Source organism: Rana temporaria, chromosome 7, assembly GCF_905171775.1.
Source record: "Rana temporaria chromosome 7, aRanTem1.1, whole genome shotgun sequence".
Classification (NCBI taxonomy): domain Eukaryota; kingdom Metazoa; phylum Chordata; class Amphibia; order Anura; family Ranidae; genus Rana; species Rana temporaria.
The window spans coordinates 112,470,669-112,498,425 of record NC_053495.1 but is presented as its reverse complement, the minus strand read 5'-3'; the positions used below and the strand labels follow the sequence as shown (position 1 = coordinate 112,498,425).

The 27,757-nt window shown below is 42.8% G+C and overlaps 1 protein-coding gene across 3 annotated transcripts in view; it reads left to right on the top strand.

Annotated features, from left to right (window-relative positions):
- The first annotated feature begins 18,036 nt into the window (after positions 1–18,036).
- LOC120945567 (complement factor H-related protein 1-like) overlaps positions 18,037–27,757 on the top strand; it is a 72,315-nt gene continuing 62,594 nt past the window's right edge. For 2 of the 3 annotated variants that reach the window (XM_040359829.1, XM_040359828.1), the window contains exon 1: positions 18,037–18,282. In XM_040359829.1, coding sequence (XP_040215763.1) covers positions 18,144–18,282 — 139 coding nt within the window. In that variant the 5' untranslated portion in view covers positions 18,037–18,143. The remainder of the gene's footprint in view (positions 18,283–27,757) is intronic. The other variant, XM_040359827.1, reaches the window with a different exon arrangement.

The window sequence follows — 27,757 nt, the reverse complement described above, 5'->3', positions numbered from 1 at the left end:
ATTAGTTCTTCCCCCTTTCTTTGTATCTGAGCTAATTTTATAAACATATTTTTCAATTTTAATTTTCAACTCCTAAGGTACTATATTTCTATGGTTATAGGATTGTTAATATTAAATATATATTTTTTATTTTAGGTGGCTTTTAAAGTATGTTGTTTAATGATTAATGTCAATTAATTATTCTGTAGTAATTAGCTACTTGTTTGTGACGATGTCTCATGTGATATCTATTTAAAAGTAGCTAATTTTGGCTTAGAGGTATTATGTGTCTAATTAATCAGTTATCATGCTATTTGCATGGGATGGAAGGACCCGGGTCAGAGGCTGGATCCAGTTTCCTTACTCCTCCCATCTATAGTTAATTGACAGCCTTTATAATGGAAGTATCTTCGTGACCTAAGCACGCTTCCCGATGACGAAACAGCCGTCGAGGTCACGTGATTATGTCACCTCCGGTCCCCCTGGCTCACTGCCGTCACAGGTGGAATGCACGCCAGGTATCTCCATTACGGGACTCTTGTGTACTCAGCCATAGTTGCTGCTATCCAGCCTCAGTGACGGGTCCGAGGCACCCACAAATGTAAGCAGCCACTTGGCTTGTTACTTGGATTTACATTTTTTTATTAAATGGGATTACACTATGTTCGGTCTGTCTTGTCATTTGCATATCCGGTTTTGAGTATACCTGTATATGAGAAGTTCTGATCTTGTCTGCATCAATCCCCCCCATCTGCCATCATCCATTATAACTACAAGCACATTAGACCTCTTTTTTAATTAAAAAGAGTTCTGGTTCTGGTAAGCTGCCATCCTTACCTTGAGCACTTTTGGGTGTCGTTTATTTGCAACTGTGGTGAAGGTGAATGTAGCAAGTCACTTTAATTTTTGGATTGTTTCCTTCAACGGACGTTTTTTTCAAGAAAATCATCACCAAGATTGTTACTACAATTGTGTTTATGCACTAATTTTGTCTTGAGGACTTTATTAGGACTGGCTCTGTTCTGTTTTGATATATTTATTCCAAGCAGCATCACTTTATGGATCTAGTCCCATTTAGTTGGGTATAGAGTCAATTTACCAATCGGGTTTACACAGAGGTGTTCACATTTGTTTCACAACAACACGCGTGGTTTATATTTTATGTGCACTTTATTACTAATCTTAATTTGTATATAACAATTATTTTAGGTTTACACACTATTTTTAGCAATTTAGATGGTGTGGGCAGGCTGGTGTCTATACTATTAATCAATTAGTTTTTGAGCGCCCCCATTAATATATTATTTTATATAAATTGTTTTCATTCCTTTACTACTGCTATATGCACCATTCACCCCTAGGAATTCGGAAGAGCCACAAGGTAAATATGCCACCCAAAACAAACCAGCAGCTCCTCTGGGGGTAGTGCTACACTATGAAAGCTTTCTACATTTTATTAAATGATTACACTCACATAAAAATGATAAACAGAGCCCAGCATAAAGTAGAACTATAGCAATCCTCTCTCTCTCAAGCAGCTATCAGTGTGTCAGATCTAATTGCGGCCACTCCATCACCAATCACTAAAGGTGCAACAAATGGAAATTTTGGTACTGAAACAGAAAATACAGGATGCACTTGGCCGAAAAATGGCAGTTTTAAAAAAAATATTTATATTTTTATACATAATTATATTATATCCGACATTTGAATTATTATCATCAATTTAAATGAATATGAATTTATTGTCGCCCATTATTGGCATCTTTAAGGCTGGTTCCCACTGCTGCGATGTCAGACATGTGATTCGCACCACACTGCTGTGCAAATCACATGCGATGTCTGTGTAATGCAAATTCAGCCATACAGCTTGTAAAGCTGAATTTGCATCGAATTCAAACCCATCTCACACAGGACCCTCTTTTTGGTCCACACCAGAATTGGATCGCATGGGTGTATATACCCATGCGATCCGATTCCTGCCCGAATTGACGGTTCGCACTGCGATATGCAAACTGAAATGGGGATGTCATTAACTTTGCATTGACACTCGCGGCAGTTCACATAGGGCAGTGTGAATTGCCTGCAAGTTGTATGCGATGCGGAAACCCACACTGGATTCCCGCATCGCTGCAGTGTGAACCGAGCCTTAGCGCAAAAAAAGCTCAAGAAAAATGTATCCCTTTCAATTCTATGTATGTCTTTACACTGGTCTGTTGCGCTTCCATCATGGTGTTAGAAATCCAGCTTGCTGCGTTTTTGGTCAGTTATAAAAAACGCACAAAAAACGCGCCTCCCAGTTCAAATGCATTGAAAACGAAGCAAGAACGCATCAACGCACCCGTGTTGTTTTTGATGCGTTTTTTTGAGTCACATGTTTTATGAAAAACACAACATGAGCAAAGTAATCATGGTAAAATCAGTGCAAAATCACAACAAACTCCTGGTAAAATCACGGCAAAATTGCCTAGAATTCACGGCAAGGCCCCTTCAGACTGCCGCAACTTGGCCACGATTTTCCTGTGATTTCAGTGAATGCCTGTGTAAACTTGAGGTCTATGGACCACAACTCCCATCAAAGTCGGCCAAAGTAGTACAGGGACTACTTTGAAGTTGGTGCGACTTGAAGTCGCATATATATGAATGGTTATCATTGGGAATCATGGGGTATGACTTGTCATGCGACTCTGATGTCCAAAGTTGCAGGAAAAGACAGAAAAAGTGTGAAAGAGGCCTAAAATCGTGGCAAAATTGCCTAGAATTCACACTAAAATCACGGCAAAAATGCAGTGCGTTTTCAGTGCCATTATCACCACCTTTTCTGTTATCTGCTTTCTGCCAATAACACAATTTTTGGTCATGTTTAGGCAGATGAAGGTTTGGTGCATCTCTGATCACTGCAGAAGGTGCACACCTTTCGTGATTTTGAAGCTTGGAGGAGGATATGCTGTGAGGCTTGGACTGACTCATCCATCCAATCAGGATTTCTTGCTGTTTGAGCCCAAATTACCATACCCTATAATGTCAAAAGTTTTAGGACACCTGCCTTTACACACACATGAATTTTAAAGGCATCCCAGTCTGAATCTGTAGGGTTCAATATTGAGTTGGCCCACCCTTTGTAGCTATAACAGCTTCAACTTGTCAGACAACAACTTGTCTGGGAAGGCTGTCCACAAGGTTTAAGAGCGTGTCTATGGGAATGTTTGATGCATTTGTGAGGTCCGGCACTGATGTTGGATGAGAAGGCTTGGCTTTCAGTCTCTGCTCCAATTCATCCCAAAGGTGTTCTATCGGGTTGAGGTCAGGACGAATCAAGTTCCTCCACCTCAAACTTGCTCATCCATGTCTTTATTGGACCTTGCTTTTTGCACTGGTCATGTTGGAACAGGAAGGGGCCATCCCCAAACTGTTCCCACAAAGTTGGGAGCATGTAATTGTCCAAAATTTCTTGGTATGCTGGCGCCTTAATATTTCCTTTAACCGGAGCTAAGGGGCCAAGCCCAGTCCCTGAAAAACTACCTCACACCATAATCCCCCCTCCATCAAATGATTTGGACCAGTGCACAAAACGGGCCATAAATACATAGATGAGCGAGTTTGGGGTAGAGGAACGTGACTGGCCTGCACAGAGTCCTGACCTCAAGCTGACAGAACACCTTTGGGATGAATTAGAGTGGAGACTGCAAGCCAGGCCTTCTCATCCAACATCAGTGCCTGACCTCACAAATGGGCTTCTGGAAGAATGGTCAAACATTCCCATAGACACACTCCTAAACCTTGTGGACAGCCTTATCAGAAGAGTTGAAGCTGTTATAGCTGCAAAGGGTGAGTCAACTCAATATTGAACCCTATCAACTAAGACTGGGATGCCATTAACCGGTTCCCGACCGGCTCCTGTATAGATATACACATGTTGCTTTGAAATTCCCGCGCGTCCCTGCCGCGAGCTCCGTGCCCGTGCCCGCGGGACCCGCAGACTCGATGTCCACCGGTGTCCCGCGATCGGGTCACAGAGCTGCAGAACGGGGAGAGGCAAGTGTAAACATGCGTCTCCCCGTTCTGCCTAGTGACACTGTCACTGATTGTCTGTTCCCTGTGATCGGGAACAGCAATCAGTGATGTGTCACATGTAGCCACGCCCCCTAACAGTAGGAATCACTTCCTAGGGAACACTTAACCCCTTCAGCGCTACCTAGTGGTTAACCCCTTCACCGTCAGTGTCATTTTCACAGTAGTAAGTGCATATTTATAGCACTAATCACTGTAAAAATGACAATGGCTCTTCCGAATTCCTAGGGGTGCATGATGCATTTAGTAGAAGTAAAGGAATGTCCGCAACAGGTGCTCTTTGCTGTGCTCTTTATTACCTAGCCGGGTAAAAACAATAAAACTTGTGGTGAGGAAAGTAAAGTTGAAGGAAGAAAGGAGAATAGCAAATTCAGGCGTAATGATAGGGAAACAGTCCTGCTCCCAAACGTAACACTTCTCTGCGCCACTCCTGCCAGAGTGGGATTAGCGTACCCGGACAGGCCTCTCTCACTGACCTGGCAGCTGGAGTATCACTCGAACATTTGTAGGATAAAGTCCCTGACACAGACCCTCCTTAGTGAACTTGAACTTGAGGAAAAGTCTCTGCCACAGACCCTCCTTGGTGAACGTCAGGGAAACACCTCTGCCACAGGCCCTCTCTGATTGTAGTTACGGAGGAGATGCTCCTTGGGTGAATTACACCTGGGTCTCCTTCAACTTGTCGCCCAGGTATCGACTGACAGGTGATCAATCCTTCAGTGTCCGGCTACCTTGATCCCCGGTGGTTTGTCGAGGCCCTTTTGGACCGCCAGCCTCTCAATGACGCTCCTCAGACGGACTCCCCACCGAACAGCACTACCGCTTGGGATCCTCAAAGGTGGAAACCCAGTAGCTCACTGGGTCCCTATCGCTGCTCAAATGTTCCAGGCCAACGTGGCTCCGGAACCAGGAACACCACATGGCATGCACGCCCTGGCCAGGTAGGCCATAACGCCGGGGGGGCCGTGATGTGGCCACCCTAAAGGTGGGTGCCACACTGGACGAAGAAGAACCCAGAACCAATGGCGTCTGCCCCATAAATACCCTCCCCCAGCAAGGCCAAACCCTCCTGATTGGCTGCTGGGGAAGAGCACCCAAACCTTGACCTTACTGCTGCCACCTACTGCACAGGGGTGGGAAGAACACCCCAGCACAGCAGAATAAGCCCACAGCACAGCCAAGCTGAGACAGAGACCCTGTTTTGCACATGACAGTTTGGATCAGAGTTTAATTACACTCTAATCTCCCTCTAAATTTAAATAGCACCGGTACCTAAAGTAACCAGGCGCTACACTAGTAAAAATAAATTATTAATAAAAATGCCATAAAACTATCCCCTATTTTGTAGACGCTATAAACTTTTTGCGCAAACCAATCAATAAATGCTTATTGCGATTTATTTTACCAAAAATATGTACAAAAATACGTATCAGCCAACACTGAGAAAAAAAAAAATTATACGTTTTTTGGGGATATTTATTATAGCAAAAAGTTCAAATTATTGCTTTTTTTTCAAAATTGTCGCTCTATTTTTGTTTATAGAGCAAAAAATAAAGACCGCAGAGGTAATCAAATACCACCAAAATAAAGCTCTATTTATGGGAAAAAAATTACGTCAAGATTGTTTGGGAGCCACGTTGCACGACCTCGCGATTGTCAGTTAAAGCGACGCAGTGCCAAATCGCAAAAAATGCTCTGGTCTTTGGCCAGCAAAATGGTTTGGGGCTGAAGTGGTTAAAGTTCATGTGCGTGTAAAGGCAGGCGTACCAATACTTTTGACAATATAGTGTATGTTAGGCAACATATGTTGATGAGTGCAAATCCTTAAGTTGGTGGCAGGTTGCACTCAGGGGTCAAGTCCTGGGAAAAAAAGTGTGGGAACTCCCACCCAAGATCCATTCCCCCACCAAAAATAAATAAATGATACGCTCATATGCATAATTACTAAACCGCATGTTTTTTTTTTTGATCCACTGTACCTTAGTAGTCCTTTATGTAACTGGCCGCTTCCTGTATATGGATTCATCGGGTAGTGTGCAGGTATTCCGTCACTTCCTCGATTCCGCAATGTCTCCAGTGAGGCCCGGAGCAAACAGGGAAGAATGACAGTAGTGGAGGGCCGGGCATGACAGGGTGTTCAGGACCCAGCACAGCAAGGGTTAAGCATTTGAGGGGTGGAGAGCAAGCAGAGGAAGGCAGATGGTGGGGGTGCGGCATTAGAAAAGGAGAGGCGGGGCCGGAAAAGGGAACAGTTTTCCGGGACATTTAGTGGAGGAGGCAGTTTTTCCCACCCTCCCTCCCTGTGTTTTGATATTTGTGTTGTTGTTGTGTTTTCTTTTTTGCAGGTGCACGGGACGAGGGTCGTCCTGACAGCTGTGAGATGGCGGTGTTTGTCTGTTGGTCTTTCACGGTGACAGTAAGAAATGTGATGGAAAATGGGTGGGGGGCTCATCGGTAGTATGTGCCCCTCCGGTGTATTCCAGCTGAAGGTTGGCTGGAATAACGTAATGGTTGCACTGCGGGCGGGGGTTTTTCTCCGAGCGGACTACACGGCTGGAGGCCTAAGGTGTTCTATGGGCCCGCAGTGCATTGGTTATAGATGTGTTTGAGTTTGGGGGGCTGCCCAGAAAGACCAACAGACTTTGTTAATGATTTTATGTGTTATTGTTCTTGATTAATTTTAATTGGAGTTCTAACCCACATTGTTTAAATATATAGGCTGTTATGGCCACTTTTACTCCAAAACCAAGGTGTGGTCTCGTTACTTTATAAGTTAAGTATGGGGTGGGAGTAGTAAGTGGTGTAACGGTTTTAAGGGTGGGTAACTCTGGACTACACCAGTCATGGGAGCTTTTGTCATTGTTCCCAGGAGACATTGCAGAGGTCTGCCGCAAGTTATCGCGGGATTTAGAAAGAACTTTAACCCCCCTGGCGGTAACCCTGAGCGTGACTCGGGTTGGATTTTTTCTGCTGCGATCGGTAACCCCGAGTCACGCTCGGGGTAGATATGCAGAGCCTGCAGCGTGCGCTGGCTTACCTTGTCCTGGATCCAGCGATGTCACCGCGCTGTGTGAGCGAGCGGGACCTGGCTCGATTCACACGTCCTCCTGTGCCGCCGATCTCCGTTCCCTGCGACGTTACGACGCACGGGAGCGGAGATCGGCGCCAAATTCAAAAACATAAACAAACACCTTACATACAGTATACTGTAATCTTATAGATTACAGTACTGTATGTAAAAAAAAAAAAACCCCCCTTGTCCCTAGTGGTCTGCCCAGTGCCCTGCATGTTCTTTTATATAATAAAAACCTTTTTTTCTGCCTGCAAACTGTAGATTGTCCATAGCAACCAAAAGTGTCCCTTTATGTCAAAAATAGTTTTAGATCAGCTAGAAAACAGCGATAATAAATTATAATCACTTGCAGAATTGTGCGATAGCGATTTGTGGGGAAATTCGTCATAAAAAAAAAAAAATTATGACAGCGACAATTCTGCAACTGAGAACATTTCAGTGATTTTGAGTTGATTACATTATTGAATAATTTTTATTAGAATTATATAATTATTTGTTATAATTATTTATAATTATTTATTATATTATAATTTATCATTTTGTTTTTAAAAAAATGTCATACCCGGGATGCCTATTAGATTCTTGTTTGGTCAGATTTAAGTGAGTTATTCCTAAAAATTACAGGCCTACAGTATAAAACGCCAAATTTCCTTGCAAATAATTGTACCGCTTTTGGTACGTAATTCCAGACAGAATCATACCGCCAGGGAGGTTAAGCAAGTTCTTTCTAAATCCTGTGATAACTCACGGCAGACCTCTGCAATGTATCCTGGGAACAATGACAAAAGTTCCCAGGAGACATTGCGGCATCGAGGAAGTGACGGAATACCCGCACACTACCCGATTAATCCATATACAGGAAGTGGCCAGTAACATAAAGGGTTACTAAGGTTCGCCTGCCCGACAGTGACTCGAGCTGGGCATCGCCGCTTAATGAAGGATTGGCTCGGGCGACTCGGCTGCTCTCAGCTGCTCTAGTCCTGCAAAGGGAACTGCGTTCCTGCTGTGAAAAAAGTGCAGGGACTCCGTTCCCACGCGTTCCCGCAGGACTTGAGCCCTGGTTGCACTGTTCGGATCAAGTCACAGTGGTGAATACAAATATATAAAGACGGACTGAGGCTGATACATAAAGAATTAAATATTCTGTGGATTGTGTTATGCTGTGTGTTTGTTAGGTGGGGCAATATTAAAAAAAAAATTTGTGGAGAAACACTTTAAGTGAAGATATAGCAATGATCAGTTTGTGTTATTTTTTGCACCTATGCAGAAAAGTATTTGAACATAAATGCCTGCTTCTTGATAAATTGTTCCTTCATGGACTAACATTTTAATCTTTAGCATATTTGGTCTAAAGTTTCTTCCTGTTAGAATGCAGAGTAGTACATTTTTCATAACAAACACTTTTCTGACAAACGTGACTTCCCCTTTTCCTTGAAGGAAGGAAATATTAATATTATAATACCATGAAAACAGATATGATGGGCTCTGTCATTTCGTGTTGCAACAAATAAGGAGCACAGCTAGAGCTGCATACATATGCTAGAAAAGATTTGTAAACCCCTCAGGCCTCGTACACGCGAACGAGAAACTCGACGGGCGAAACACATCGTTTTGCTCGTCGAGTTCCTTGTGAAGCCGTCGAGAAACTCGACAAGCCAAGTTTCTTCATTCCCGTCAAGGAAATAGAGAACATGCTCTCTTTTTGGCTCATCGAGTTTCTCGACAGTTTCCTCGACGAAAATGTACACACGACCGGTTTCCTCTGCAAAAAAATATCTCCCAGCAAGTTTCTTGCTGGTTTTTGCCGAGAAACTCGGTCGTGTGTACGAGGCTTCAGAAGTGACTGGCTTGCTGTTGGATTGTCTCCAAATGTCTGAACTCCTTGTAAAAATGGAAAAACGCAAGCTACGGTACTTAAACTAAAAACATGTGTAGCGCAGACTCCTTGACTGGTCCCGTGTTTTTATATTTCTGGATAACTCAGATAGGGCAAACGAAGCTGTGAGATGCTGCAGAATGTTGAACAATAATGGGAGTACTCCCTTTATCCTTCAGCTATTTCTTAGAAATGTCCCTTAGCAATATCTTTGGGAATGAACAGCACTGGGACACCATGAGCAATGTTCCAGGCCAGGCAAGCCTCAGTCACTGTGCAACAGGGGGGTTAACAACAGCAGAAGTCACCCAGATCCTGCCCTCAGCTCGGTACTCAAATACAAATTCTTGCCCTCAGAATCAGGCAGACAGTTATTTAGAGAACTCTCCAGACTGGACCCTAGATGAAATCCCCTTTCTTTAGCTTGAAGTCCCTCAGAAAGTAGGACCCCAACCACAGCTTAGCTGGGGCCTTGCTGGGCTCTTGATAAATGTGCTGGGATGCCTAAGAGGGTGGCATCACCCCAGGCTGGGTGCTTCTCCTACTGTACAAAACCACAGATTATTTATGTGCTCTGCAACCATCTACTGGGCACACCTCCTCAGGAATTTGGCTAAAAAAAACATAAATATTCAAACTGCTCATTAACCTCATCCCCTCCTATGTTCCGAAGCTTTGCAGAAAGCAGAGAGAAGCAATCAAGCCTACAGCCTGGTGGACCCCGATCTACATTTTCTTCACAACCTAGCTTCTAACTAGAAGGGTGCCACACATGCCAAGAACTTTACTTGTTTATGTATTTTTTTTAACACACAGTGGGGGTTATTTACTGAAACCTGAGGAGTGTAATATCTGGTGCAACTGTGCATGGTAGCCAATCAGCTTCTAGTCTCAGCTTGTTCAATTACGTTTTGATAAAAAATAGAAGCTGATTGGGTTCTATGCAGAGCTTTACCAGATTTTGCACTCTCCAGTTTTAGCAAATCAACCCCAGTGTACACATTGTCCATGTCCATGTTGGAAACGTTTAGGACAATTGCATTTAGCAATTAATTAAACAACTTTTTGCAGAAGTAACTTTTACCATAAAATACCTGTGGCTGCTAAAGTGAACAGTGGTTGGCAGACATGTCAAACCTATGTTCTATACAAAAGTATTTATGATTGTTGTTATTTCTGCCATTTCATGCATGTACATCTGTCTTTAAGTCATCCAACCATATCTTGTATAGAATGTGGTTTAGACTTTGACTTCATCATCCCAGAATACAAATATTGCTCTCCTGTTTAAGCCATTCAGTTATTCATATAGGGCTAGATTCAGAGAGGAGTTACGTCGGCGTATCTCCAGATACGCCGTTGTAACTCCGAATGCGGGCCGTCTCATCTCGGTGCCTGATTCATAGAATCAGATACGCCTCAATGTTGCCTAGATATGAGCGGCGTAGTCTCCTACGCCGTCGTATCTTAGGGTACATATTTACGCTGGCCTCTAGGTGGCGCTTCCGTTGATTTCCACGTAGAATATGCAAATGAGCTAGATACGCCAATTCAGAAACGTACGTCCGCCCGAGGCATAGATTTATGTCGTTTACGTAAGGCTTTTTTCGGCGTAAAGTTACCCCTGCTATATGAGGCGTAGTCAATGTTAAGTATGGACGTCGGGACAGCGTTGAATTTTCCGTTGTTTACGTCGTTTGCATAAGTCGTACGCGAATAGGGCTGTGCGTAAGTTACGTTCACGTCGAAAGCATTGCCTATTTGCGGCGTAATTTGGAGCATGCGCACTGGGATACTTTCACAGACGGCGCATGCGCCGTTCGTTAGAAGCGTCAAATACGTGGGGTCACGGGTAATTAGCATACAACAGGCCCCCTACCAGCCTATTTTGAATTAGGCGGACTTACGCCGGCCCATATACGCTACGCCGCCGTAACTTCTGGCGCAAATTCTTTCTGAATACGGGACTTGCCTGTCAAAGTTACGGCGGCGTAGCGTATATGAGATACGCTATGCCCGCCTAAAGATAGGCATTTCTCTGTGAATCTAGCCCATACTTATTTACTTATTTGATCTTTCTGAACAAACTGTCCAAGTCTTTGGACTGGTAAAAGCAGCTGAAAATCAAGATAGACCCTCCACCATGCTTCAAGGTTGGGATGAGGTTTTAGTAAGTGGTATCTTTTCTTTAACTACTTCTCTACCGGGCCAGTTCTGATGTTTCTCTCCTACATTAAAAAATCATAATTTTGTTTGCTAGAAAATTACTTAGAACCCCAAACATGATATACTTTCTTTAACCGCTTAAGGACCTCCTCCTGCACATATACGTCGGCAGAATGGCACGGCTGGGCACAAGCACGTACATGTACGTCCTCTTTAAGTGCCCAGCCGCGGGTCGCAGGCACTTAAGCTCCGTGACCGCAGGACCCGCGGACCCGATTGCCGCTGTAGTCACGAACGCCGCTCCGAAGCTCCATGACCGCGGCCGCGGGACCAACGGACCCGATCGCCGCTGGAGTCCCACGATCGGTCCCTGGAGCTGAAGAACGAGGAGAGCTGGGTGTAAACACAGCTTCCCTGTTCTTCACTGTGGCGCTGTCATTGATCGTGTGTTCCCTGATATAGGGAAGCACGATCAATGACGTCACACGTCCAGCCCCGCCACCCTACAGTTAGAAACACATATGAGGTCACACTTAACCCCTTCATCTCCCCCTAGTGGTTAACTCCCAAACTGCAATTGTCATTTTCACAGTAAACAATGCATTTGTATAGCATTTTTTGCTGTGAAAATGACAATTGTCCCAAAAATGTGTCAAAATTGTCTGATGTGTCCGCCATAATGTCGCGGTCATGAAAAAAATCGCTGATCGCCGCCATTAGTAGTAAAAAAAATTATTAGTAAAAATGCAAATAAAACTATCCCCTATTTTGTAAACACTATAAATTTTGCGCAAACCAATCGATAAACGCTTATTGCGATTTTTTTTACCAAAAATATGTAGAAGAATACGTATCGGCCTAAACTGAGGAAAAAAACGTTTTTTTATATATTTTTGGGGGATATTTATTATAGCAAAAATGAAAAAATATTGAATTTTTTTTAAAATTGTCGCTCTATTTTTGTTTATAGTGCAAAAAATAAAAACTGCAGAGGTGATCAAATACCACTAAAAGAAAGCTCTATCTGTGGGAAAAAAAGGACGCTAATTTTGTTTGGGAGCCACGTCGCACGACCGCGCAATTGTCAGTTAAATTGACGCAGTGCCGAATCGCAAAAACTGGCCAGGTTCTTTACCTGCATTTTGATCCGGGTCTTAAGTGGTTAAGCAAAGTCCCTAGAGAATAGAATGGTGGGGTTTGCAATTTTTAATGTCACACAGCATTTGTGCAGCGGTTTTTGTAAAGGCAAATTATTTTGGAAAAAAAATTAACTTTAATGAATTTTAGTGCAAACACAATATAATACCCATTTTTGGTAAAATGTCAAAGATGATGTTACGTGGAGACACATAACATGTCATGCTTTAAAATTAAGAAGGCTTATGAAATGGTGCCAAACTACGGTAGTTAAAAATCTCCATAGGCGACGCTTTAAAATCCTTTACAGGTTACCAGTTTAGAGTTACACAGGAGGTCTGTGTAACTCTAAGCTAGAATTATTGCTCTTGTTCTGTTGTTGATGGCGATACCTCACAGGCATGCGCGACCTACGTATGCGCTCTTTTTTTTATTTAATTATTCATTTTGTTTAATTACTTTCTTTTACACTGTCTTGTGATAGCATAGACAGTGACACATACTCTTTACTGAGACATCTGGGTCAATTAGACCCCAGATCCCTCCTCTGCCCTTAAAAGCATCTGATCAAACCGAGATCCGTTTTATCAGACGATTTCACTAGCCAGCAATGGCTTGTTTACATACTGCCGAAACCAAAAGTGACAAAATACTTGTCGGAACCGGTGAGTCAGGAGTGCCCAGAAATATGGCAGAAGATGGCGGGAGTGGGGGACCCCCTTCCTCTGCATGTAAAAGCAGTCCAGCGGCTATTTAGCTAGGAGACTAGGCAGGACATAGGAGGGAGGTGGGTCAGACTGCAGAGGAAGAGGAAGCAGCAACATCTATCTGCAGTGCTCTTGCTCCCCCTGAGGGAGGACAATGTGCCTTGGGGTTACCCATCCTAGTTCCAGGAGAGAGAAGAAAGAGCCATGGAGCTGGTTTAGCTATCTGTTTCCCTCATCATGGGTCAGAAAGAACATAGGTCCATCTAATTGCAGGGACAAGAGCAGCCACCAGTAGGGCCTGGGACCAAGGGTCTGTTACATGACTAAACTGTGTTGTTCTATTGATCCATGATTCATTGAGGCTTTCAGTATACGAACGTTAACCACATCCAGCCTTTTGGTGCCTTTATTCAGTAAGAATGCAGCTCAGGGGAGTGTGAGCATGAATTCTACCAGTGTTGCCTGGCTGTGAAAAAAAGAAATGATCCTGGACTGCCGCACTCTAATAGGCGATTTATTGAAACAAAATTAACAAAGGATCAAATCCAAAGCTGTATGACATCCAAAAAATCATGCAACACTGCAATCAATAGTAGGAAGTGGACACAGGGGACAAAAAGACTAAAGCCTCATACACACGATCAGTCCATCCGATGAGAACGGTCTGAAGGACCGTTGTCATGGGTTAACCAATGAAGCTGACTGATGGTCCGTCGCACCCACACACCATCGGTTAAATAACCGATCGTGTCAGAACGCGGCCACGTAAACCACGTACGACAGCACTATAAAGGGGAAGACCAAAGCCTTTGGTGCCACCCTTGGCGCTGCTTTTGCTGATTCCGTGTTACCACGTGTTAGTGAAAGTTTGGTTAGAACCAATTCGCGCTTTTCAGTCTCCGTGCTTTGCAGATCGTATTCTCGGGTTCAGTTTGTTCTTGTGGGTTCGTATTTGGCATTCAGTGCTTGCAGTCAGGTCGTTGCTGTTTTGCAGTGCCTTCCTGTCCGCTCGTATCTGTTTTTTCAAGTGCGTTCTTTACAGGCCTTGCTGTACTTGGTTGCTTTCTGTTTTAAGTGTTCTGCCATCATACAAGTGATACAGAAGGTCTATATTACTATATTAAGGTAAGTTGTCTCCTTTCACATCTGTGAATGTCCCCTTTGTCCCCATGCATGTTGTAAGCTTTCAATGCTCCTTTTTTGGCCTACATGCATATTTCCCTTTACTAACCTGTCCAGCATGCTATCCTAGGCCCGAACACACCTAGCCTAGTCTTTTTACAACTTTTGTTTTGTCTGCTCCATTGTAGTTCAACCCCCCCCCCCCCCTTAAAATGTGTCCCAATGTATGTTTTTTCATTCCATTTTGGCAGAGTGCTAGAGTGTTTATTTTTCTGGGCCCAAACTAAGCTTGAAACCCCCCCCCCCTTACTGGATTACCCCCCAGAACTGCTTGAGATGCCCGTGATATATACATTGAGTACTTCACTGGTAGAGGGGCCATTGCTATGCCAGACCATATTTATTTTAAAACAAAAACCAAAAAAGACAGAGGCGCATGTCCCAGCTGGAGGAAGAGTTTCTGCAGGACATTAGGGAGGCAGCTGAAATCATGTGGGCCCCCTTAACCCTGTTGAGGACTACAGCACCTACCTTGCTGACCAGCTGCAAAAAAAGGATGAGTGACAACGGGCCCTGGCAAAGGATTTTTAAGCCAGAGAATATGATGCGATTCATCGAGAAATATTGCACTTTTACAAACCTCTGCCTGGAAACTGGAAATTGTCCATAGCAACCAAAAAGTGTCCCTTTACATCAAAAGTGTATTTAGACCAGCTAGAAAACAGCGATAATTTTTTTAACATCACTTGCAGAATTGAGCGATAGCGATTTGTGGGGAAGTTCGTCATCAAACAATAAAAATAATGACAGTGACAATTCTGCAACTGAGCAAATTTCAGTGTTTTTGATTTGATTACATTATTGAATCATTTTTATTATAATTACATTATTATTTGTGATAATTATAGTTATTTATTATATTATACTTTATGATTTTGTGTTTCAAACTTTATCATACCCGAGTTGTCTACTAAACTCTTGTTTGGACAGATTTAAGTGATTTATTCCTAAGAATTGAAGGCCTACAATATAAAACGCAAAATTTCCATGCAAAATAATTGTACAGCTTTCAGCACCTAAGACCAGAAGGAATCATACCGCCAGGGAGGATAAAGGAATGATGTAAAAAAAACTCTGCTGAAACCAAAATGAAAGAATTCCCTTTCCTATCCATCATTAACTGGGAGGCCCCATACACACGAGAGGATTTATCCGCAGATACGGTCCAGCGGACCGTATCCGCGGATAAATCCTCTCAAAGATTTCAGAGGATTTCTATGCGATGGCGTGTACACACCATCGCATTGAAATCCGCGCTGAAATCCTCTGCCGATGACGTGTCGCGCCGTCGCCGCTATTATGACGCGGCGACGGGCGCGACGCTGTCATATAAGGAATTCCACGCATGCGTCAAGTCATTACGACGCGTGCGGGGAATCCCTTTAGACGGATGGATCCGGTAAGTCTGTACAGACGAGCGGATCCATCCGTTGGAATGGATTCCAGCAGATGGATTTGTTGAGCATGTCAGCAAATATCCATCTGCTGGAAATCCATCCCAGGGGAGATTTATCTGCGGATAAATATCCCACGGAGTGTACACACCATAGAATCTATCCGCTGAAACCCGTTTGCACGGATTTATCTGCGGATAGATTCTATGGTGTGTATGGGGCCGGAGTGTTTTTGGATCCCCAGATAGCAGTAAAACCAGATAGGCGAGTCCTATCATTTTCCGCTTTATCTAATACAAACATGACAATGGTTTGTGGTTTGACACTTTAAAGTGTGTATTTTTAAAAAAATTGTATAGCAGTTTGCCCTATGCAAATGGAACACACACAAAAAAAAAATGCTATTGAATTATTTCCTGTACTGGTCCGGTGTTTTTCTTCAATTTAGTGGAAAATACCACATTTATCCACTAGATGGCACTAAGTATCAAAGAAATTTTGAATGACACTTAAAGCCATCTAGTGGCCAAAAGATGATAGTTTTAATTTTAAAGGTTAAGTTCACCTTTTGTAGCACCCCGCCCCGCACCCCCCGAGTCTCCATTCTCAAAACAAACGGAGGATTTTCTCCCCCGCTTGAGATTGCAATCTAAAAAAAGTGGCCATGCGTGACAGCCAGTCATGTCATTCATTTACAGTGTTCTGTGAATGGGAAAACGACAAGTTCAGACAGCCTTTGCAGCTGTTGGCTTGTGATTCTCAATGAACTACCAGAACGCTGCTGATAGTTTTATATTGTTTATTAAGCTTCCTGTCAGAGTGTAACTGCCTGCCTTTATTGGAGGTACGGCCAGACAGATACACAGACAGTCTGCAGGACCATGGCATTACACCTTATAATTTTTTTTTTGTAAAAGTGAATTTTTCATTTAAATCAATCAAAAGCATTTAACCAACACAGGACATAGCATAATAATATTTGTTTTCTTGCCCCACGTTTGATGGCATGTCACAGTGGTGACAATTGATGGCACAGTGACGACAATTGATGGCACAGTGGCGACAATTGCTGGCATAGCACAGTGGCGACAATTGATGGCACAGTGGCGACAATTGATTGGCACAGTGGCTGCATTTGATGGCATAGTGGCGACAATTAATGGGCACAGTGGCTGCGTTTAATGGGCACAGTGGCTGCAATTGATGGGCACAGTGGCAGCAATTGTTGGGCACAGTGGTGGCAATTGATGGCACAGTGATGACAATTGATGACACAGTGGCGACAATTGATGGGCACAGTGGCTGCATTTGATGGCACAGTGGTGACAATTGATGGGCACAGTGGCTGCGTTAAATGGGCACAGTGGCTGCAATTGATGGGCACAGTGGCAGCAATTGATGGGCACAGTCGTGGCAATTGATGGGCACAGTAGCTGCGTTTAATGGGCACAGTGGCTGCAATTGATGGGCACAGTGGTGGAAATTGACGGGCACAGTGGTGGCAATTGATGGCACAGTGACAACAATTGATGGAACAGTGGCGACAATTGCTGGCATGGCACAGTGGCGACAATTAATGGCACAGTGGCGACAATTGATGGCATGGCACAGTGGCGACAATTGATGGGCACAGTGGCTGCATTTGATGGCACAGTGGTGACAATTGATGGGCACAGTGGCTGCATTTAATGGGCACAGTGACTGCAATTGATGGGCACAGTGGCAGCAATTGATGGGCACAGTGGTGGCAATTGATGGGCACAGAAGCTGTGTTTGATGGGCACAGTGAGGCTGAAATTGTTTTTTTTTTTCCATTTGTTTGTGCCCCAAAAATGTTGAGCACCGGCCGCCACTGGTTGATTTATTAAAGGCAAATCCACTTTGCACTACAAGTGCACTGCAAGTACAGTCGCTTTACATCTGAGGGGAAGATCTGAAATTAGGGGAAGTTCTGCTGATTTTATTATTCAATCGTGTACAAGCTAAAATGTTGTTTTTTATTTTCCTTGCATGTCCCCCTCGGATCTACAGTGACTGCACTTGAAGTGCACTTGTAGTGCAAAGTGGATTTGCCTTTAGTAAATAACCCCCTTTGTCTCTCTGAGTACATTTTTGGCGTAGTTCCTTGTGCTGAGAAGCACGTTACTGATAATCCAGGTTTTATTAACGTATTTTACTTATATTGAGGCAAGAAAAATCAGCTTATTTAAGTATTGAAACAAAGGCAAATGCCAGTAAAGCATAGTAACTCCTGGCAACATATAAGAACTTGTTGATTCCAGAACAGTATATGATGGATTCTGGTTGGTATTGACTACGCATTACCCCGAGCACTTTGACCCTAAAGTCAAATAAGGATTTTTTTTTTCTTTGTTCAATCCCCTGGTTAAACAAAAAAAAATTGACCCATGTATGCCTAGCTTTAGACTATTTTAATGAATAAGCTTTACAGGTACTTGTGCAACACAGACATGTAGTTTCAGTAGCTGCAGAAGAAAACTTGGCTTGAGAATCGCCAGATAATATTTGTGAGCAGGAAACATCAACCAGAGAAGGATATGAACTCCTTCTTGCAAAACAGTTTCATTATTAACCTTTTTGTCAGAAGAATGAAGTCTCTGGGAAAATATATCTTCCTTATTTTTCTATTTATCGCATCATGCTCAGGAATACCTTTTGCACAGGAAAATAAACAAGGTAAACCTTTTTTTAAATTCATTTTAATCTTTAAAAAATGTTTTTTTTTTTTTTTTAATGAATGACAGCCTATAATCTAGAACAAGGAAGTAATGAAATGTGTATAGCAAGCAGAAACAGATGAGACTAGATTAACAATTTCTTAATTTTTTTCTAAAACATGTTTATATACTTAAAAAAAATGGCATAGGTTGAAATTATATTTTGTTCTTAAAAAAAAAAAATGACCTATTTCTGAACATAGCTGTCAAGCACTGGAGTGGGTTTGGGGTTATATTCCAATATTCTCTGCTGCAGGATTTATATTGAATGGCCTGACTTGTTATTTAATATTCAAATTCTGTTTGTACTCTATGTTATAGAAGAGCCCTGGGGCCATCATAAAAAAAAAATACTAAATTCTGAGTTTCAAAGTCAGAATTCTGAGATTAAAAAGACAGAATTCTGGGTTTCAAAGTCAGAATTCTGAGTTTCAAAGTCAGAATTCTGAGATTAAATGTCAGAATTCTGAGATTAAATCTCGGAATTCTGAGTTTCAAAGTCAGAATTCTGAGTTTCAAAGTCAGAATTCTGAGATTTAAAGTCAGAATTCTGAGGCCCCGTACACACGACCGAGGAACTTGACGTGCCAAACATCATCGTTCCTCGTCGAGTTCAGTGTGGAAGCCGCCGAGGAACTCGGCGGGCCGACTTTTGCCATTGAACAACGAGGAAATAGAGAACATGTTCTCTATTTCCTCGCCGAGGTCCTCGTCGGCTTCCTCGGCCGAAAGTGTACACACGGCCAGGTTTCTCGGCAGAATTCAGCTCTGAACCGAGTTTCTGGCTGAATTCTGCCGAGAAACTCGGTCGTGTGTACGGGGCCTGAGATTTAAAGTCAGAATTCTGAGATTTAAAGTCAGAATTCTGCGATTAAATCTCAGAATTCTGAGATTAAATCTCAGAATTCTGACTTTAAAACTCAGAATTCTGACATTTAATCTCAGAATTCTGACTTTAAAGCGGTAGTTCACCCTCCTTCACCCCATTATTCCATTACTTTCGGCATCGTAGCGCGAGCTACGGTATGCCGGTCTTAAATTTTTAATCCCCGTACTCACTGTGCTATTGTTGATTGAAGAATCCGACTCCCGCGGGGAATGGGCGTGCCTATGGAGAGGGAGGATGATTGACGGCCGGCTCTGGCACGTCACGCTCCCCGAAGACAGCCGGAGTAGGTCTCGGCTATTCACAGCGCCTGCGCACAGGCTATGCGCAGGCGCCGTGAATAGCCAAGCCTATTTCGGCTATTTCCGGAGAAGCGTGACGTGCCAGGGCCGGCCGTCAATCACCTTCTCTCACCATAGGAACGCCCATTCCCCGGATTCTTCAATCAACGATAGCACAGTGAGTACGGGCATAAAAAATGTAAGACCGGCATACCGTAGCTCGCGCTACGATGCCGAATTTAATTGTCTAATTAAAAAAAACTTTTTTTTTTTTTTTTAACAGGGCGAACCCCCGCTTTAAATGTCAGAATTCTGACTTTGAAACTCAGAATTCTGACTTTGAAACTCAGAATTCTGACATTTAATCTCAGAATTCTGACTTTAAAACTCAGAATTCTGACTTTGAAACTCAGAATTCTGACATTTAATCTCAGAATTCTGACTTTGAAACTCAGAATTCTGACTTTGAAACTCAGAATTCTGACATTTAATCTCAGAATTCTGACATTTAATCTCAGAATTCTGACATTTAATCTCAGAATTCTGTCTTTTTAATCTCAGAATTCTGACTTTGAAACTCAGAATTTAGTATTTTTTTTTTATGATGGCCCCAGGGCTCTTCCATATTATGTGCTGACAGCTTGTATACTGTACTTTTATATTGTTAGTAAAAGGGGTAAAAAGCATTTATTTTACAATATTTTCACTTGCCTTCTAAAATTTAAAACCTTAAGCGAGTCTTGTGCGAGTTTACAGAGTTGCGTTGCGAATTTAGTCTCCATAGACATCAATGTAAATTGTTCTGGAATCGCATTGATGGTTCACATATGTGCGAATTCCACCACACTACTCTCCACAAAAAACAGGAAGTACACAGGAAGTTAACACTTTTTTTTTTGTTTACATTATGATTCCATTGGCTAGAACATCAATCGCAACTATGTCCAACTCCTGAAATTCACGATCAAATCGCAGTAAATTTGCAGTAAATTCGCGCCCCACACAGGACAAAAAACTGAACAAATTCACAGCGCAGCAGTGTGAACCGAGCCTAATTTGTGGTTTGTTAATAAAAAGGGACATTTTCCAAATATACAGTTGCCAATGTGAAAGTGTTGTAATACAATTTTTATTCAAATGATAATACTGAAATTAAAGGGGTTGTAAAGGTTTGTTTTTTATTTTCTAAATAAGTTCCTTTAACCACTTAACCCCCGGACCATATTGCTGGTCAAAGACCAGAGCACTTTTTGCGATTCGGCACTGCGTCGCTTTAACTGACAATTGCGCGGTCGTGCGACGTGGCTCCCAAACAAAATTGGTGCCCTTTTTTCCCCACAAATAGATCCTTTATTTGGTGGTATTTTATCACCTCTGCATTTTTTAGTTTTTGCGCTATAAACAAAAATAGAGCGACAATTTAAAAAAAAATGAATATTTTTTAACTTTTTGCTATAATAAATATCCCCCAAAAATATATAAAAAAAAACATTTTTTTCCCTCAGTTTAGGCCGATACTTATTCTTCTACATATTTTTTGTAAAAAAAAATCGGAATAAGCGTTTATTGATTGGTTTGCGCAAAAGTTATAGCGTTTCCAAAATAGGGGGTATTTTTATGACATTTTTATTAATATTTTTTTTTTACTAGTAATGGTCGGCGATCAGCGTTTTTTTTCCCGGTACTGCGACATTATGGCGGACACTTCGGACACTTTTGACACATTTTTGGGACCATTGCCATTTTTATAGCGATCAGTGCTATAAAAATGCATTGGATTACTATAAAAATGCCACTGGCAGTGAAGGGGTTAACACTAGGGGCGGGGAAGGGGTTAAATATGTTCCCTGGGTAGGGCCGATCTGCCCTATAGGCTCACTATGCAAGCCGCTTAGGGCCCCACAAAACTGTGGAGGGCCCCACAAATTACTAGAGGCCCCGCCTGGTGCTTGTGAGAAGTCATTTTCGACCCCTCACCCCGCTTCTCAACTTGCTGGCTGCATGGGAGAAGAGGTAAGAAGTCAGCACCCCCCGCTTCTCACTGTAAGATGTCATTTCCGACAGCAGTGCCCCCCCCCCCCCGCTTCTCAACTTTAATGTGACATGTCAACTTTAATGTGACATCATGTAATTTTGCTTAGGGCCCCAGGGAGGTCAGGATCGGCACTGTCCCTGGGTGTGTTCTAACTGTAGGGGGGGTGGACTCACTAGGGGAAATGACTGATCTTCTGTTCATACATTGTATGAACAGAAGATCAGCATTTCTCACCCTGACAGGACCGGGAGCTGTGTGTTTACACGCACAGCTGCCGGTCCCCGCTCTGTAACGAGCGATCGCGTGTGCCCGACGGCGGCTGGTCGGCAACTAGTTAAGCTAGTACATTGTTGGTTCACTTACCTTTTCTTTCAATTTTCCTTCTTAAGCCTCGTACACACGAATAGGTTCGTTTAAGCTAGCACATTGTTGGTTCACTTACCTTTTCCTTCGATTTCCCCTCTTGAGTCTCGTACACACGACCGGTTTTCCCGACAGGAAAACTGCCAGGAGAGCATTTGGCCGGGAATCCCGGCCATGTGTATGCTCCCTAGCAGTTTTCCTGTGAGGAAAACAGCTGAGCATCCTGATGGGAAAATCGAGAACCCTGCTCTCTATTTTCCCGTCGGGATTCCCGGCAGAGTGTTTCCTGCCGAGAAAACCGGTCGTCTGTATGCTTACCTGTCCCAGGTAAACCCGCACATGTTCGATAAGAGTTTGACGCATGCGCGGTAACATACAAGTTTAGTGTGGGGTGTAGCAAGATGGCGGCGACGGCATCGAATGTGACGAGCGACGGCTCGACGTAGTCGATGACGTCACCGCGTTCTTGCCATTCAAAATAACGGCGGTTCTTTTGAATGGCTGCCTGTATGCACGGCTTTGCAAGACAAGCTTGCCAGGAATCCTGTCAGGAAAACCGAAGTTTTTTTCCTGACGGAATTCCCGGCCGTGTGTACAGGACCTAAATGTTTTTTTCTTTGTTTTCTTTGTCTGAATTTCTCACTTCCTGCTCCTCCTCTGTAAGCTGTTCTGGCTGACTAACCCCCATGGATGATGGGGGAAAGCTTACTGAGGAGAAACAGGAAGTGAGTAATTCAGACAAAGAAAAAAACATTTAGAAGGGAAATCGAAGGAAAAGTTAAGTGAACCAACAATGCACTAGCTTAACCTCCCTGGCGGTATGATTCTGTCAGAAAAAACATGCTAAAAGCGGTACCATTATTTGCAAGGAAATTTGGCGTTTTATATTGTAGGTCTGTAATTTTTAGAAATAACTCACTTAAATCTGACCAAACAAGCTTCTAATAGGCATCCCGGGTATGACATTTTTTTAAAAACAAAATTATAAATTATAATATAATAAATAATTATAAATAATTATAACAAATAATAATATAATTATAATAAAAATTATTCAATAATGTAATCAAATCAAAATCACTGAAATTTGCTCAGTTGCAGAATTGTTGCTGTCATTATTTTTTTTTTTTATGACGAATTTCCCCACAAATCGCTATCGCACAATTCTGCAAGTGATTATAATTTATTATCGCTGTTTTTTAGCTGATCTAAAACTATTTTTGACATAAAGGGACACTTTTGGTTGCTATGGACAATCTACAGTTTGCAGGGAGAAAGAAACGTTTTTATTATATAAAATGACATGCATGACACAGGACAGACCACTAGGGACAGGGGGGGTGTGTTTTTTTTACATACAGTACTGTAATCTATAAGATTACAGTATACTGTATGTAAGGTGTTTGTTTACTTTTTTGAATTTGGCGCCGTTCTCCGTCCCCGTGCGTCGTAACGTCGCAGGGAACGGAGATCGGCGTCACACGGAGGCACTATGTGAATCGAGCGAGGTCCCGCTCGCTCACACAGCGCGGTGGCATCGCTGGATCCAGGGACAAGGTAAGTAACTTTGCCTGTGGATCTAGCGAGGCAAGCCCGAGTCTGACACGGGGTTTCCGCTCGCAGCAGGAAAATCTAACCCCGTGTCAGACTCGGGAAGACCGCCAGGCAGGTTAAAGGAACCTATTTAGAAAATAAAAAACAAACCTTTACAACCCCTTTAAGTCTATATCAGGTTCTCCACGTAAGATACATTAAATGCAAATAATTTTTTTTACACTTTCTTGTTCATTGTTTTTATTGTGCATCAGGGGTAGGTGACAACAGAGCATGTGCATTTGGTAGTACAAAGAGTTACATCATCAACGTGAAAGTGAAAAAAAATGGTATGTCGCACATTCAACAGATCATAGGCTTATGATACAAATGTGATGCTTTGTGCACATGCAAGATATAACAGGCTTGTCTAATCAGAAGAAGAGAAGGTGAGGAAGTGGAAAAGACATACAAGGGTAGTGTGATCCTGAGGGTCCATTGTGAGAGAGGACGCAAGCAGAGCGTTTGGTAATGGGATATATGCAAGGATGCACAAGTGTGTGTTTTAGAACTCCAGTAGGTTCTACACCCTCTTCAAAACAGTGGTAGTGATGGTTATGGGGGTGTAAGGGTTGTATGTATGCATTTCTCTGTATATTTTAGAAGACCTGTATTTGTACTAATATGAAGTATGTCAAGCAGTAGGGATGAGCTTCGTATTCGAGTTGAACTCATGTTCGACTCGAACATCGTATGTTCCATCGTTCGTCGAATTACGAACGTTTTGGGCCGTTTGCGCCAAATTCGAGTGGCGTGTCACGTCCCATAAATCACTGCGGCATCGCAGTGCATTGCTGGCTGATGATTGGCCAAGCATGCACTATGACCAGCATGCTTGGCCAATCACAGCTTGCAAAAAACGGAGAGAGACATAATTGGCCAAAGCCAGGGTGAGCAATTATGGCTCAGGGGGTTTAGTACACACCCCACACTATAAAAGGCTGCCTGCAGGTCGTCCTTGTGTAGTGTGTTGCGGTGGTTAAGAGAGAGAAGACAGAGAGAGTGAGAGAGAGTGTCATTTTTTGTAGGTAGATAGAGCAGGCAGGCAGGCTAGTCAGTTAAAGTTACAGTGTGTAGAGGATATATATGCATCCCAGGTGTTGTATATATATATTTATACACTGTATAGTTTAGCTAGATCCGCTCTTCCTAATTTACTGACAGGCAGGCAGGTGATTGTGCTAGCTGCAGTATTCTCACGTGGTGTACTGCCTGTGTCCTCTGCAGTGTGCACCTAAAGCTACATAGTGTGTGAACTGCCTGTGTCCTCTGCAGTGTGCACCTAAAGCTACGTGATGTGTGTACTGCCTGTGTCCTCTGCAGTGTGCACCAAAAGCTACGTGGTGTGTACTGCCTATGTCCTCTGCAGTGTGCACCTAAAGCTATGTGGTGTGTGTACTGCCTGTGTACTCTGCAGTGTGCACCTAAAGCTACGTGGTGTGTGTACTGCCCGTGTCCTCTGCAGTGTGCACCTAAAGCTATGTGGTGTGTGTACTGTCTGTGTCTGTGCTATTTTTCTCAATGATTTTCATCCATATTGCAGGGACCAGACATTACGTTAAAGCTGCAAGCAGTTTTAAATTACTTTTTTCTTATAGTAATCTCATTTTGTGCAGGGACAGTTCTAAACACGTGCCACTTCACAGGCATACTATAGAAACCCAGCAGGTACGATATTTAAAGGATTTTTTTTTCACTTTAAGCATCATTAAAATCACTGCTCCAGAAAAAACTATAATTTTTTTCCATTCATACATGTTCCCTGGGGCAAGACCCGGGTTCTCAAACACGTTTTACGACAATAACTTGCATATTAGCCTTTAAAATAAGCAGTTTTGAATTCGAACGTTCGAGTCCCATAGACATCAATGGGGTTCTAAATGTTTGCGCGAACGGTCGGTCCGTTCAAAGGTTCTGGTGCAAACCGAACGGTTGTGGGTGTTCGGCTCATCCCTATCAAGCAGGATATACTGTCACATTCTTCACTAGCAAATGAAAGCAAATATATACCTTGACCTTTTATCAAAATCTATAACCTCACTATATCAACAACATAACCATACATTGGCATGGGTCAGAAAACATTTACATCTTCAACACCTTGTGTACTTTTGTGGATTTCCCAGTAATGCCTCTTTTTATTCAGAGCAACGGACTGTTTGCTCACTATTGCTTAAAATAACCGTATAACCGTGCTTGTTACCATTGTGTCATACACAGTTACCGTAAACATTGCATAATGTGTGTATTTTGTTAAAAGGTTGTTCCAGGAAAAATACTGTTTTCACTTGTGGTTTCATCTGCCAGTTAGAGGCAGTATGTTGCTACTACTTAATAGAAAATAATCAGGAACTTGAAATAGACAGAGGGCTGGGAGGGTTTTCGATTGTGTAGGTGAGTCACATACACTATATTGCCAAAAGTATTGGGATGTCTGACTTTACACGCACATGAACTTTAATGGCATCCCAGTCTTAGTTCGTAGGGTTCAATATTGAGTTGGCCCACCCTTTGCAGCTATAACAGCTTCAACAAGGTTTAGGAGTGTGTCTATGGGAATGTTTGACCATTCTTCCAGAAGTGCATTTGTGCGGTCAGGCACTGATGTGGACGAGAAGGCCTGGCTCGCAGTCTTCCACTCTTACTCATCCCAAAGGTGTTCTATTGGGTTGAGGTCAGGACCTTGCTTTGTGCACTGGTCCAAATCATTTGGTGGAGGGGGGATTATGGTGTGGGGTTGCTTTTCAGGAGTTGGGCTTGGCCCCTTAGTTCCAGTAAATGGAATTCTTAAGGCGTCAGCATACCAAGACGCTTTGGACAATTTCATGCTCCCAACTTTGTGGGAACAGTTTGGGGATGGCCCCTTCCTGTTCCAACATGACTGCGCACCAGTGCACAAAGCAAGGTCCATAAAGACATAGATGAGCGAGTCCTGACCTCAACCCGATAGAACACCTTTGGGGTGAATTAGAGCAGAGAATGCGAGCCAGGCCTTCTCATCCACGTCACATCAGTGCCTGACCTCACAAATGCTCTTCTGGAAGAATGGTCAAACATTCCCAGAGATACACTCCTAAACTTTGTGGACAGCCTTCCCAGAAGAGATGAAGCTGTTATAGCTGCAAAGGGTGGGCCAAATCAATATTGAACCCTACGGACTAAGACTGGGATGCCATTAAAGTTCATGTGCCTGTAAAGGCAGGTGTCCCAATACTTTTGGTAATATAGTGTAGGTTTCTTACCAACACATGGTGAAGGACGCCACGATTGATGATTGATATAGAGGAAAAAAACGTGTTGAGTCGTTAAAGCCCTACACCTGAAGCTAACCCCACATATGGTGTAGATATGCAAAGGCTAATAGCTCGCTCTGATTATCCTCACTACAAAAGAAGTAAGTTTAAGCCCCCACTCCAGGCAAAATATGATTTTGACAGAGCACATTGTGTGTGGCAGTTGGTGTTAGCCTGCAAGAATTAAAGTGTTTGTAAAGGTTATTTTTTTTAAATAATAAACATGGTATACATACTAGCTCTGTGCAATGGTTTTTCACAGAGTGGCCCCTCTCTTCCCCCTCTCTTCCCCCCGCATGCGCTCTCGCTTCCCTTCCATTCTGAGTATAAGTGGCTTTCTATGGGGGCACTTGTACAGACTTGATCCTGAGCTGGGCTGTGTGCGCTGTTGATTGACACACCCAATGTGGCTCAGCCCTGCCCCTGCTCCCTTCTTTTTGATTGACAGCAGCAGGAGCCAATCAACTACTGTACAACCACAGTGCCAACTTTTAGTCAGGATTTCATAAGTTTCATTTGATGAAGGACGTTTTCTTATTACTACTAATAAACTCCAAACTAGAGGCCTGGACTGCCTAAATATAGTTACATGATCCAATGACCTCCTTTGTAGACCAAGGATTATGTGATGTACCTAAAATGCATAGTACTGTTTTATGATTTAATTCTAAGCATTATTGCTGTCTGTATATTATAATATTTAGGATGAGGGAAAAGATTATTTTTCACTATGAGGGGAATATGTGCTGTTCACACCTCTGGCCTGTAGATGTCACTATCTACAGTTGTTACTTGTATACTTCTTTCTATACAAGTTTGTTCCAGTTATTTCTGTTATATACTCATAAGGCTGCCTGAGCAATCTATGACTACTCTTCCTAGACTATATGACTTAACAGTTTGCAAGAATAAGGATATACACAAAAGAAAACTGTCCAGCCTAAAATCCAGTTTAACCTTTCTTTTCTAAGTGATTTTAATAG